This window comes from Hippopotamus amphibius, chromosome 3, assembly GCF_030028045.1.
Source record: "Hippopotamus amphibius kiboko isolate mHipAmp2 chromosome 3, mHipAmp2.hap2, whole genome shotgun sequence".
NCBI classification, from domain to species: Eukaryota; Metazoa; Chordata; class Mammalia; order Artiodactyla; family Hippopotamidae; genus Hippopotamus; species Hippopotamus amphibius.
The window spans coordinates 18464071-18477868 of NC_080188.1; the positions used below are offsets into that span (position 1 = coordinate 18464071).

Here is a 13798-nt window from a genome sequence, read left to right on the forward strand (position 1 = left end):
ATAACTTGCAACCAACAGAGAGCTTTGGATTACCCTCAAGTAGATGGGGGTTTATTTTAAAGATACCACAGAAAGATAAAGAAAGAAAGAACCTGCAGGAAGTAAGGAGGCACAGCAGTACACAGCCAGGCTGCCCAGAGACCTGGAACAATGACTTCTTGGGACTCCCAGAGGCAGCCCTGGTGGCCAGGCTGTCTTGCTGGACCCTCCAAAGTGGGCAAGGACTGTTCTCTACTCTAGTTATGACTCAGATTCTCTTTGACTCTTTCTCTTTCTCAGCCTGCTTCTCTTTTGACTCCCAGCTTCCCTTTATTGCTGCCTTTGCTTCTATTTCTTCCTACTTCTTTCTGCCTTTCTCAGTGTCATGGCTTAACAGCAGGGCTGAGGCTCATCCTTAGGGTACTCCCCCCAAGATAAGAAATCTGATTGGCTCTTTGTCTCACCATGCAAATTGGAGCCTCTCTACTGGGCAGAGGACCCCTGGACCACCTAATAGTCTAAGTTCGGGTCTATTTTGTCTCTTGCCTTTGGTAGGGCCTAAGTCCCCAATGCAGACAGGTAGGAAAATCACATGACCCAAGTCAGCCCACCTGAAGGGGCTGCTTTGCCTCTAAAGCTCTTGCAGTCTAGCACATGGTCTAGTATGAAGCATATGTTGTTTGGATAGAGCTCCTCTAGTTTAATTGTAAGTATCAGTAAGAGAAAATAGTGACAGAAGTTTTTTTTGAATTTCTGAAAAACAAATAAAAACAAATAAAATTCTCATGTGGTTAGGAAATTTAACTTGTTTATCATTCATTTACTACACTTGATGAGTACAAAGAGGGAAGAAATTTTTAATTTAAACAAATAAGTAGGAGAAACCTAATAATTTTGCAGAGATTTGGTACTTTATTACCAAGGACTAGAGCAGCACTGTCCAATAGAATATAGAAAGCATGAAAGTCACATAAGTAACTTTGAATAATCTAGGAAACGTTTAAAATGACAAAAAGAAATAGGTGAAATTAATTTTGATTATATGTTTTATTTAATCCATTATATCAAAATGTTCACATGTAATATTAAAAAAAAACTACTAACAAGATAGTTTACATTCCTTTTTCATAGAATGTCTTAGAAATCTGATGTGTATTTTACACTTACAGCACATTTCAATTCAGATTTGCCACATTTTAAGAATTCAATAGGCACACATGGCTAGTGGCTACAATATTGAACAGATAGGGCTAGAGTCTTAAGTTAATAAATGGCCATCCTACAATTAACCAACAACTGGAACTCTAATTCACCACATAATATTTGCCAGTAATGCCAAATATTGCTATTTCTCATTTCCTCACCTCCCTGATTCCAGCTCCTACTCCCTTTCTCAGCTGACCCTGTTCACTCTGCAGATGATCCTGTTGTAGAAACATCGATCAGGACTTGTGTCCTCACAAATTATCCCAAAGGCTTTAGGGGCAAGAAAGGAAAAAAAAAATCTGTATAGATATCTATATAGATATCTATTTTGGAATGCGGAGAGAAGACAGAGGATAAGCAAAGACTAAAGAAAGATTAAAGAGGAAAAGAGAGAAAAATAGAAGGTTTGGAAAAGCCAGAAGGATAGCAGATTAAAAGGGGCAAATCAAAGAGCTGGGAGAAAGAATGGGGACCAGCAAAATGGAGAAAATGAGGATGGAAGGCAAGGGACAGGAAAGGAATGGAGACAAAAAGAAGGGAGAAAATAAAATATATAGGTTAAACGAGGGAGTGGCAAAGGGACAGAGTAGAGAAGGGAAGAGGAAAGTCTGGATTTCTCATTCAGGGGCTGGTTATTGTTATAGCTTTATTAGTGAGTTGCTTAGCGTTATAGAGAAACTCAATCACGTATAATGCAAAGAATCAGAAATCAAAATGGCATTGCACTTCTCAATACAATATTAGAAGCTAGAAAATAGAAAAATCTCCAAAATTATGCGAGGAAATTATTTGCAACTTAGAAATTTAGACCCAGCCCAACAATCAACCAAATATGAGGCAGGACATTTAAGCTCTTGCTCCAAATTAACCATCAAATCACTCATTCTTAGGAAACTATGGGAAGATGTGTTCCACTACAACAGGTGAAAACCAAGAAAGAAGATGCCATGCATTCCAGGAAATGGACAATCTAATAAATCTAACACAGGAGAGAGGGACAAGGACTTGGCAGAATGGCAGCAACTAAAAGTCAGACTTGAGTGTAATCATGGAGTTATAGTATATAATGTAGTTTTCTACAAACATCCTATACAGTGGTATTAGTGACATCATGGGGCATAAAGTGAGAAGTAGATCGTGCAGCTATGACAAGGTGCTGCTGGGCTACACCTGCCTAGAACTGGCTACCAGAGTAAAAGAGTCTACAGGGAATGACTGATGAGTATGGAAAATAGCTGCTATAAAGCTGGGGGGGAAAATTCTGATAAAGCCCATTCCTTGCACTGCTCCAATCTGCTCATGCCCTGTTTTAATAGTTTCCTCAAAGACAGGGATGCTGTGTATAGAAGAACATCAACTACATTCCTCCTTCTGATCAAAAGAGCAAAGGCTCTCCTGCATGCTAGTTCAGAAAACTAGAATCTCAGCAAGATCTCCAGCCGCAGTTTCCTTTTGGCCTGAAATGTAACACACTCTTGGTCTGGGACCCTGAGACAAGTATTCAACTGCAAGTAGTTTATCTCAGAGGTGATCTCAGGAAACACCCTTGGAGGAATGAGGATGTGAATAAAAATAGAAAGGAAGCCAATAAAGTCACTTCTACCATAGAGAATCAGAATTCCATCCTACTGGGAGATTCAGGGAGAATATAAAGTATACCCCAGGTTTGTCCCCCCAAAAATAGGTGAGAAAGTTGTATGTACCCGCCAATTCTCTTTCTGACATTAGTTGTTGGCTGCTTGCAAGGACAACCTCCAGCACTTCTGAATTGCCCTTTGTGTGGACCAAGTGGCTTCTCCTGGCCAAGAAGAAAATCCTTCGGGCAAAGAGTTTCCAGCATTAGCAATAAACAGCCTTCAACGTGCAGAGGCAAATGCTGAGTGGAAATGAGGAGGACACCAATAGCTTTAGAAATCTGCTCTAGAAACCCAGCTGCAGGTATAAAAGGTATGGAGTTTTCTAACATGGACCCTGGCACACAGGAACATATATTCACTGAAGTTGTTTGAATAGGTGCTTCTTTTGATTACATGATAAATTCAATGAATTCAGTCCTAGCAAAGAGATAGGTGAATCCCTCATGGGGGAGAAATGAACTGTTTAAATAGAAATTATGTCATCTCATCAACTTTTATTACCACGTGTACACGGGAAACTGGGGCCTGAAAGGATGTACAGATTTTCATCTACAGCCTAAATTCAGAATCATATTTATGTCCATTTTTGTTAAGATTTATTTTACTATTTATTTATTTTTATTTTTGGCTGCGTGGGTGTGCATGGGCTTTCTCTAGTTGTGGCAAGTGGGGGCTACTCTTCCTTGGGGTATGCATGGTTTCTCATTGCAGTGGCTTCTCTTGTTGTGGAGCACGGGCTCTAGGCGCCCAGGCTTCAGTAGCTGCGGCATGTGGGCTCAGCAGTTGTGGCTCACGGACTCTAGAGCACAGGCTCAGTAGTTGTGGCACATGGGCTTAGTTGCTCTGCGGCATGTGGGATCTTCCCGGACCAGGGATCGAACCGTGTGCCCTGCACTGGCAGGCAGATTAGATTCTTTACCACTGCGCCACCAGGGAAGTCCCTATATCCATGTTGATGCAAAATAAAGTCATTGCTGGAGATTCCAAAAGCAGCAACATTTTTCCAAACGCAGCAGAGGAATATTTTTAGATCTGTGTGTAATTTATTTCTTTTGCTTTCTCCAACAGCTTAATATTAATGGATGCTCTTAGATTGGCCCAAAAAAGTCCATGTTTGCTCTTCTCCTTGGGCCATTCCAAGTAAGTTCTCTGTGCCATGAGAGCTTTGAGCTTGTGATAGTTGCTAGGAATGGAATACTGTGGAATGGGTTCCAGCAAGATCAGGATTAAGTTATTAGATCCTTCATGGAAGAGATTGTGGTGGGCAAAGTAGAGTTCATAATGGCACCACTCACTCTGCACAAAGTTGGGAGACAAAACAAAGATGGACTTGTAACTTTTCTCAATACAGTTTATGATATTTTCCACGATGCTCTTGCCAGGAACAAAGTTTCTCTCATGGAGACAAATTCTTATATCTTCTTTTTCTAGGTTTGGTATTAATTCGCTTTTCACCCAGGTAGAATCATGTTCACTGTAAGAAATAAAAGCATGGAACTGGAGATTTCTCTGGAGTTCTTCCAAGGGGACATTCCTAGCCCTGTGCCGGGTCTGGGTCCACTGACACACCATCCTGAGGTACCAGGGCAGATCCAAGTAGATACAGAGGACAGTCATGGTAACAGCCAACACCAGCCCAGGGACCCCAATGGTGACAATCAGCAGAGCTGTGCTACAGGATAACTGAGATATGTGGAAGTCCTTTAGTGGGGTTCCCTTATAGCTTTCTGGATAATCACACGTGTAAGAATCAGGCCAACCCTCTACCACGTCACTTGATACTTGGCCTACACTTTGGATAAAGTCTCTTAGCTCACATGTACACTGGAATGGATTGTTCCCTGCTTTCAGGGACCTCATCTTCTGGCAGCTCTGGAAGAAATCAGCTGATGGGCTGGAAATTGAATTATACTCAATGATCAGTATGGAAAGGCTGCTAAAGGTACCACATCCAGGAAGGTGGGCTAAAGAATTAGAAGCAACATTGAGTTCTTGCAGAGTTTCTAGACTGGTGACATCTTTAGGGATGCTCCTTATTCTGTTATTGTGAAGATCAAGGACCTTGACCCTGGGAGGTAAACATCTGAAAACAGACTCAGTAAGTATATTTGAAGACATATTTAAACTTAGTAAACTTCTGGTCCAAGGGCAATTTCCTTCACTTTCATCATACATTAGGGAATTCTGGCTAACATCCAATTGTTGTAGAGACTTCATCTCCTTGGTCATATGAACTATATTTGCAAGTTTTTCTAACTGATTCATTTGTAAACTGAGTATCTTCAAATTAGCCAAGTTTGCACAGTTTTTAAAAACCATGTCTGTTAAGAGATTATGGGAAAAATTCAAATACAGAAATGGGCTAATTTGGGATGGGCAGACCATGTGGACCATGTGTGCAGCAGACACTGTGAGATGTTGGATGTTCATATTTGAAAGGATTTTATAGACATAACCTTGTGGAAGACTGAACGCATCATTGACAACTTGGTGTATAGATAAGGCCTTCAGTGAAGTGTCAGAATAGTCAAAATCTCTGAAGTCAAGGTGACCTTGTAGTTTCATATTTGAAATAGAGAAATACTTGATGTTTGTATGCCAAACTAACTGGAGGATTGTAATGAAGGAATTCCAAGTTGTTTCAATGTTGTTTAAAGTAAGATTTGATAAACTTGAGTTCTTCTGAAGTTTTGACAGAACATTTTGGAAAGAAGTACATCCATTATCATCGAGCACACATTTGATATTAGACAGCTCCAGACTTACTGCGGTGCTGACTGACACATCCAAACTAAAACGGAATTCTTTTCTTATGGGGAAAACAATGTGCAGACTCTGTGTGTTAAGCTCTTGAAGGCTCTCAGGGTCTTCTTTTTCCCCATAATTATCTCCCAAGACCAGTAAAACCTTACTGATGTGCAGATGAGCAACTGGCAGCACACTGGATTTTTGTAACTGTGTGGCACTCAACCCCAGAAACTCTAGCTGAGACATGTTGGCAAACTCTTGGCATATGGGCAGAACATCAAATGCATTAAATGAGAGGTCTAAGTGCTTGAGGTTCAGAGTAGGGTGGCAAGAAATTTTCTCCAACTCGTTGTGGGACAAATCCAAGTATTCCAGGTCCTGGTTGAATTTGAAAACACTCATGTCAAGATGCTGGATTCTATTATGAGAAATTATCAAAATCTTCAGCTTCGATAGTGATAGGATGTCAGAAGTCTGAAGCTCAGAAATGTAGTTTTGTGATATATCTAAGATTGTTGTTTTCAGGGGTAGGTCTTTGGGAACATGGGTAAGACCTTTTTTTGATATGTCAACTAAAAATTCACTTTCATCAGATAATTGGGTTCTGATCTCAAGTATTAATATGAAGATGATGGAAAAATGGAAGATGCTAGAATTCACTTTAGTCATTTTGTAACAGTAGACACTCCTAAAGGTAGTTGCTATTCTTCAGAGCATCTTGATACAGATACAGATCCTGGGGGGAAAAATCAACGTTAGGTGACTGTATTAAATTAAGCATGGCTGACTTTAAACATTTTTTACTAGAGACTCATTAAATGAAAGCTACATTCTTTGGAGTCACACAAACTGAAACCAGCAAAATATACATATTTATAAACAATTATATTACTTCTAATCAAATAACTTTTAATATGGCTATGTAATGGGTTGAATGGTGACCCTCCCCCAAAAAAAGATATGTCCACCTCCTAACCATGTTCTAATCTCCTAATTGAATATTATCTAATTTAGAAAAAGGGTATTTGTAGAGATAATTGTTAAGAATCTTGAAAAAATCATACTGGATTATCTAGGTGGTCTCTGACTCCAATGACAATTATCCTTAGAAAGAGGGAGCATTATTTACAGTAGCCAAGATATGGAAGCAACCAAAGCGTTCATCAATAGATGAATGATAAAGGTGTGGTATATATATATACAATGGAATATTACTCAACCATTCAAAAAAAATGAAATCTTGCCATTTGCAACAACATGGATAGATCTAGAAGGTATTATGCTAAGTGAAATAAGTCAGACAGAGAAAGCCAAAAACCAATGATCTCACTTATTTTTTTTTTTTTTTATTTTTTTTTTTTTTATTTTTTAATTTTTTATTTTTGGGGGTACACCAGGTTCAATCAACTGTCTTTATACACATATCCCCATATTCCCTCCCTTCCTTGACGCCCCCCCCTCGAGTCCCCCCCACCCTCCCTGCCCCAGTCCTCTAAGGCATCTTCCATCCTTGAGTTGGGCTCCCTTTGTTATACAACAACTTCCCACTGACTATTTTACAGTTGGTAGTATATATATGTCTGTGCTACTCTCTTGCTTCTTCTCAGTTTCCCCTTCACCCCCCGCCCCCTCCCATACCTCGAGTTCTCCAGTCCATTCTCTGTATCTGCTTCCTTGTTCTTGTCACTGAGTTCATCAGTACCATTTTTAGATTCCGTATATGTGAGTTAGCATACAATATTTGTCCTTCTCTTTCTGACTTACTTCACTATGTATGACAGATTGTAGTTCTATCCACCTCATTACATATAGCTCCATCTCATCCCTTTTTATAGCTGAGTAATATTCCATTGTATATATATGCCACATCTTCTGTATCCATTCATTTGTTGATGGGCATTTAGGTTGCTTCCATGTCCTGGCTATTGTAAAGAGTGCTGCAATAAACATTATGGTCTCACTTATATGTGGAATCTAAAAAACAAAACAAACAAAATGAAAACAGATTCATAGATACAGAGAATAAATATGTGTGAGGGGGAAGGGTTTGGAGGGCGAGAGAAACAGGTGAAGGGGATGAAGAGGAACAAACCACCAGTTATACAACAAATAAGTTCCAGGGATGTAATATATAGCATGAGGAATATGGTCAATAATATTGCAATAACTTTGGGGACAGATGGTTACTAGATATATTGTGGTTATCATTCCATAATGTACGCAAATGTCAAATCATTATGTAGTACATCTGAAACTAACATAACATTGTGCATCAACTATATTTCAGTTAAAAATAATAATTAGAAATTTTTAAGAATTAAAAATTAATTTAAAAAAAGAGAAAGGCAGAGGAATATTTGACAGAGACAACAGAGACATGGAGAAGAAGGCTATATGAAGATAGAGGCAGAGATTGGAATGATACGCCCACAAGGCAAGGAACACCAATAGCCAGATAGCCACCAGAAGCCAGAGTGGCTCTGGAGAGAGTGCAGCCCTGCTGACACCATGATTTTAGACTTCTGGCCTTCACAACTATAAGAAAACAAATTTCTGTTGTTTTAAGCCACCAAATTTATGGTAAAGTGTTACAACAGCCACAGGAAACTCACACAGATGGGTTTACATATTCAAGGGAAGTCCTCTAACCCCAGCCTCCCCAAGATCCTGTAGAACTCAAGCTAGGATTATAGCTGATAATGCTTTCTACCTTTGATATGTACCTCCCCATGGCTTTTTTGAGAGTTCCGTCCCTGAGTGGTTGAATTAGGATTCTTTTTGCATTACTTTTTGTTACCTACACACAGTTTGGTACCTAACTTGTTTTTCTTTTTTTTTTTTAATTTTATTTATTTATTTATTATTTTTTGGGGGGTACACCAAGTTCAATCATCTGTTTTTATACACATATCCCCGTATTCCCTCCCTCCCTTGAGTCCCCCCCACCCTCCCTGTCCCAGTCCTCTAAGGCATCTTCCATCCTCGAGTTGAACTCCCTTTGGTATACAACAACTTCCCACTGGCTATCTATTTTACAGTTGGTAGTATATATATGTCTGTGCTACTCTCTCACTTCGTCTCAGCTTCCCCCCTAACTTGGTTTTTATTCAAAAGGTAATTAGGTCATGATAAAAGATCTCTCAGAAAGTCCATTCATTCATTGATTGATTTATTCAACCAGTATTTATTGATAACCTTCTGGCCATGTTTTAGGAACTAAAGATAAAGCAGTGAACAGGATAAAGTTCTAATTTTCAAGAGCTTATTATCTAGAGGGAAGACAGAAAATAAGCAAGTAAATGACTAAATGTAATTTCATATAGTGATAAGTGCTGTATAGGGAAATAAAGCAGGGTAAATGAATCAAGAATAATGGTAGGTAGGTAACAGTGGTTGGTGGTGGCTTTTTTAGATTGATTAATCAGAGAAGGCCTTTCTGAGAATATGATATTGGAGTAGAAATCAGAATGAAGAAAGTATCTGTGGGAAGATCTGGGGGGAAAGCATTTCTAGCAAAGAAAAAGGCAAGTGTAAAGGTTCTAAGATGAGATTGAGGTTGGCTTGTCTGAGGCACAGTAAGGAGGCCAGTGTTAGCATGGAGTGAGCAAGGGTGAGAGGAGTTAGAGCCATGATCATAGGGTGCAGATCACTGCAAGGAACTGGGATCTATACTGAGAGTGATGAGGGAGCAGTGACCACTGAAAGGTTTTGAGAGGGGAGCAGTTTCCTCCTCTGTCTTATTCAGAAAACTTTTCTTCATTCATTCATTCATCAAATATGTATTCCATATCACATAGTAGGCATCGTCCTAAGTTATGTTATTGCACTAGCTATCAACCCACCATTATTCACACACTATTTTGTTATCACCATCCCAATAGCACAGAAGACCAGAGGGAGTTGTGTTGGTATGAACCCTAGAAAGTGATACATCTCCCTTAACCACCAGAGACCCGCTACATGGCTACACAGATCTTTCAAGGAACTTATTCCAAATCCCCTAGAACCACATTAGACAAGAAAGCCATTAGTATCAGCAGAGTCAAATTCCTCTTCACTTGTCCCTTCGTATCCCTCAGTGATCGCAGAGGGACCCAAATAATTCAAGTCTCAGGAACAACCGTGGGTTGCAAGAGTTCCCCAAGTGAGACATACAAATTTATCTGGTTTGGGGGGCATTTCTTGGACTTACCCTTTGATAGAGGTACCCAGTGATGCCTTGGTGATCCTGACCTCTTCAAACATAGAAGAGGGCCCTGTATGCCCCCTTCATCACCACTCATGAAGACTCTGTGCAGGGAAGGGGACACAGACATTACAATGCATGCTAAAAGTAAGGGTGGTATTTTTATGTCATTGATTGTATTTGGCTGAAAGACCCAGAAATGTCCCAAGTCTTCCTTTCCAGCTTTCTGGAAGAGCTACTCATGCAAGAAGAAGTATTTCAATGAGAATAAAAACAATACTCACTTACTGCCTGGGCCAGTGCCTAATATCTCAAAACAGAACTATCCTATATAAGCTATACTGAAGTAAAAGCAGTTTGGGCTTAAGGCTCGAGTGGGATTCCCTACTTATTCTGAAACCTGAATCCAGATCTGCGGATCTTTTACTTTTCTGGCCAAACTTCAGAGTTCAAGGAAGCAGTGGTCAGCACCGTCAGGCAGGGTGCACAGAGTGACTAGAGAGACAAGGAGCAGAGATAGGATCTCACAGACATGAGCACTTAGCACACAGTGAACCCACCACAAGCAAGATGAAAGCTATCCTTGTTTCCCTAACAATGGCAACCACCACAACAGATTTAAATTTATCAAACTGAGACAGGCTGGCACCTGGAACCCTTTGCTGCAGTGCTGCAAAGCTTGCACCTGGACAAAGGACTCCTCAAGCAACAAAAGCCAAAGAACTATAAGGGACTAAAAATAACTGTGTGCATGTGCAGTTGGGGCAAATTCTGGACAAAAAGACACAAAAAGACCAAAAAAACCCGACTTCCTCTTCTGAAGAGCCTGGAGCAAAAACAGGATGTTGGGAGCAAAAGCAGGGTACTGAGCATGCCCCCTGCACACAACACCGCAAAGAGGTGGACAAACCACCTAAGTCACCCCGGCAACCTCTGGACACACCCCTAACCTCACCCCCATATAAGGAACCAGCTTATCCCCCACCTCGGGCGAGTAAGCAAGGGAACCTGTTACTTCTTCTCGTTCAGTTTTCTATCTAGCTGAATTAGCTGACTTAAATATCTCCTATTTGCTCAACCTCCATTCTGCCTTTTCATTTATAGTCATTATTTGAAGCACTCAGTTTATGAAACCATCGATATTTCTATAATTAAGAAATCAAAGTGTTGCATACAAAAGGAACTGATTTTTAGGCACTTACAGGAGCTTTAAATTGTATATACCAAACTTGCTAGATCAGTGAAAATCAACATTTTTTTGTCAAAGTCCTAATGACCAGCACTGAATATCATCTATAGTAGAAACTCAAAACTATTTTACTGCCAAATAAAATTATTATTTGCAAAGTTGATTAGTAATAGGATTCTTTAATTTGAAAGTATAAACATATCTCCAGGTCTGTTTATGTCTATTTTCATGATTATGATAGGCTTTTCTACAGCAACATTTCTGTTTTCTTCCTATGCCTTTTCAAGCTTTACAGAACAATAAAAATGAAAATTCCTCACAAAAGTTTGTTGCTTCATCTATTTCTAAAAATTCTTTCTAACACATCTGTTAGTTTCCTATTCTTATTGTATTTTTTATTTTGCTATTGTTCTGCTCCTTTTTTTTTTTCTTCTCCCTTTTCCTGCTCCACACGGCTTGTGGGATCTTGGTTCACAAGCCTGAGCTCCTAAGGTGGGAACTCAGAGTCAAAACATTGGACTAACAGGGAACCCCAGACCCCAGGGAATATTCATCAGAGTGAGGTCTGCCAGAGGTTCTCACCTCAGCACCAAGACCCAGCTCTACTCAATAGCCTACAAACTCCAGTGCTTGAAGCCTCAGGCCAAACAACCAGTGAGACAGGAACACAATCCCGCCCATCCAAAGGCAGGAAAAAATGAGATGACAAAAAATACATCACAGATGAAGGAACAAGGTAAAAAAATACAAGACCAAATAAATGAAGAGGAAATAGGTAACCTAGCTGAAAAAGAACTGAGTAATGATAGTAAAGATGATCCAGGATCTTGGAAATAGAATCAAGAAAATAAAAGAAATGTTTAACAAAGATCTAGAAGAACTAAAGAACAACACAATAACTGAAATGAAAAATACACTGGAAAGTATCAATAACAGAATAATTGAGGCAGAAGAACAAATAAGTAAGATGGAGGATAGAATGATGGAAATAAATGCCAAGGAAGAGAATAAAGAAAAAAGAATGAAAAGAATCAGAGACCTCTGGGACAACACTAAATGCACTAACATCCAAATTATAGGGGTCCCAGAAGCAGCAGAGAAAAAAGAAAGGCTATGAGAAAATATTCAAAGAGATTATAGTGGAAAACATCCCTAACATGGGAAAAGAAATAGTCTCCCAAGTCCAGGAAGCACAGAGAGTCCCATACAGGATTAACCCTAGAAGAAACACACCAAGACACATATTAATCAAATTAACAAAAATTAAATTCAAAGAAAAAAAATTAAAGGCAGCAAGGGAAAAGCAAAAAATAACATACAAAGGAAACCCTGTAAGTTTACCAGCTGATTTTCCTGCAGAAACTCTATAGGCCAGAAGGGAGTGGCAGGATATTCTTAAAGTGATGAAAGAGAAAAACCTGCAACCAAGATTACTCTACACAGCAAGAATCTCATACAGATTTGATGGAGGAATCAAAAGCTTTACAGACAAGCAACAGCTAAGAGAATTCAGCACCACCAAACCAGCCCTACAACAAATGCTAAAGGAAATTCTCTAGGAGGGAAACACAAGAAAAGAAAAAGACTCACAAAAACAAACTCAACACAATTAAGAAAATGGTAATAGGAACATACATATTGATAATTACCCTGAATGTAAATGGACTAAATGCTCCAACCAAAAGGCAGACTGGCTGAATGGATACAAAAACAAGCCCCAACTAAATGTTGTCTGCAAGAGACCCATTTCAGACCTAGGGACACATACAGACTGAAAGTGAGGGGATGGAAAAAGATATTCCATGCAAATGGAAATCAAAAGAAAGCTGGAACTACTGGGCATATACCCAAAGAAAACCATAATCCCAAAAGAAACATGTACCATAATGTTTATTGCAGCACTATTTACAATAGCCAGGACATGGAAGCGACCTAAATGCCCATCAACAAATGAATGGATAAAGAAGATATGGCATATATATACAATGGAATATTACTCAGCTATAAAAAGGGATGAGATGGAGCTATATGTAATGAGGTGGATAGACCTAGAGTCTGTCATACAGAGTGAAGTAAGTCAGAAAGAGAAAGACAAATATTGTATGCTAACTCACATATACGGAATCGAAAAATGGTACTGATGAACTCTATGACAAGAACAAGGATGCAGATGCAGAGAAAGGACTGGAGAACTCGATGTCTGGGAGGGGACGGGGGGTGAAGGGGAAGCTGAGACAAAGCGAGAGAATAACACAGAAACATATATATTACCAACTGTAAAATAGATAGTCAGTGGGAAGTTGTATAACAAAGGGAGTTCAACTCGAGGATGGAAGATGCCTTAGAGGACTGGGACGGGGAGGGTGGGGGGGACTCGAGGGAGGATGGGGGGGAGTCGAGGGAGGGAGGGAATACGGGGATATGTGTATAAAAACAGATGATTGAACTTGGTGTACCCCCAAAAAAATGATTAAAATAATAATAATAATAATAATAATAATAAAAGAAAGCTGGAGTAGCAATACTCATATCAGATAAAATAGACTTTAAAATAAAGACTGTTACAAGAGATAAGGAAGGACACTACATAGTGATCAAAGGATCAATCCAAGAAGAAGATATAACAATTGTAAATACTTATGCAACCAACACAGGAGCACCTCAATACATAAGGCAAATGCTAACAGGCATAAAAGCAGAAATCAACAGTAACACAATAATAGTAGGGGACTTTAACATACCACTTACACCAATGGACAGATCATCCAAACAGAAAATAAACAAGGAAACACAAGCTTTAAATGACACAATCAGCCAGATAGATTTAATTGATATTTATAGTACATTCCACCC

At 39.4% G+C, this 13798-nt stretch overlaps 1 protein-coding gene across 6 annotated transcripts in view; it reads right to left on the reverse strand.

Moving 5' to 3' along the window:
• Positions 1–1018: 1018 nt before the first annotated feature.
• TLR6 (toll like receptor 6) overlaps positions 1019–13798 on the reverse strand; it is a 51539-nt gene continuing 38759 nt past the window's right edge. For 3 of the 6 annotated variants that reach the window (XM_057725633.1, XM_057725635.1, XM_057725634.1), the window contains 2 exons: positions 9763–9860; positions 1019–6306 (listed from right to left, as the gene is read on the reverse strand). In XM_057725633.1, the coding sequence (XP_057581616.1) occupies positions 3849–6239 (2391 nt within the window). In that variant the 5' untranslated portion in view covers positions 6240–6306; positions 9763–9860 and the 3' untranslated portion in view covers positions 1019–3848. The remainder of the gene's footprint in view (positions 6307–9762; positions 9861–13798) is intronic. The other 3 variants (XM_057725643.1, XM_057725638.1, XM_057725639.1) reach the window with 1 other exon arrangement.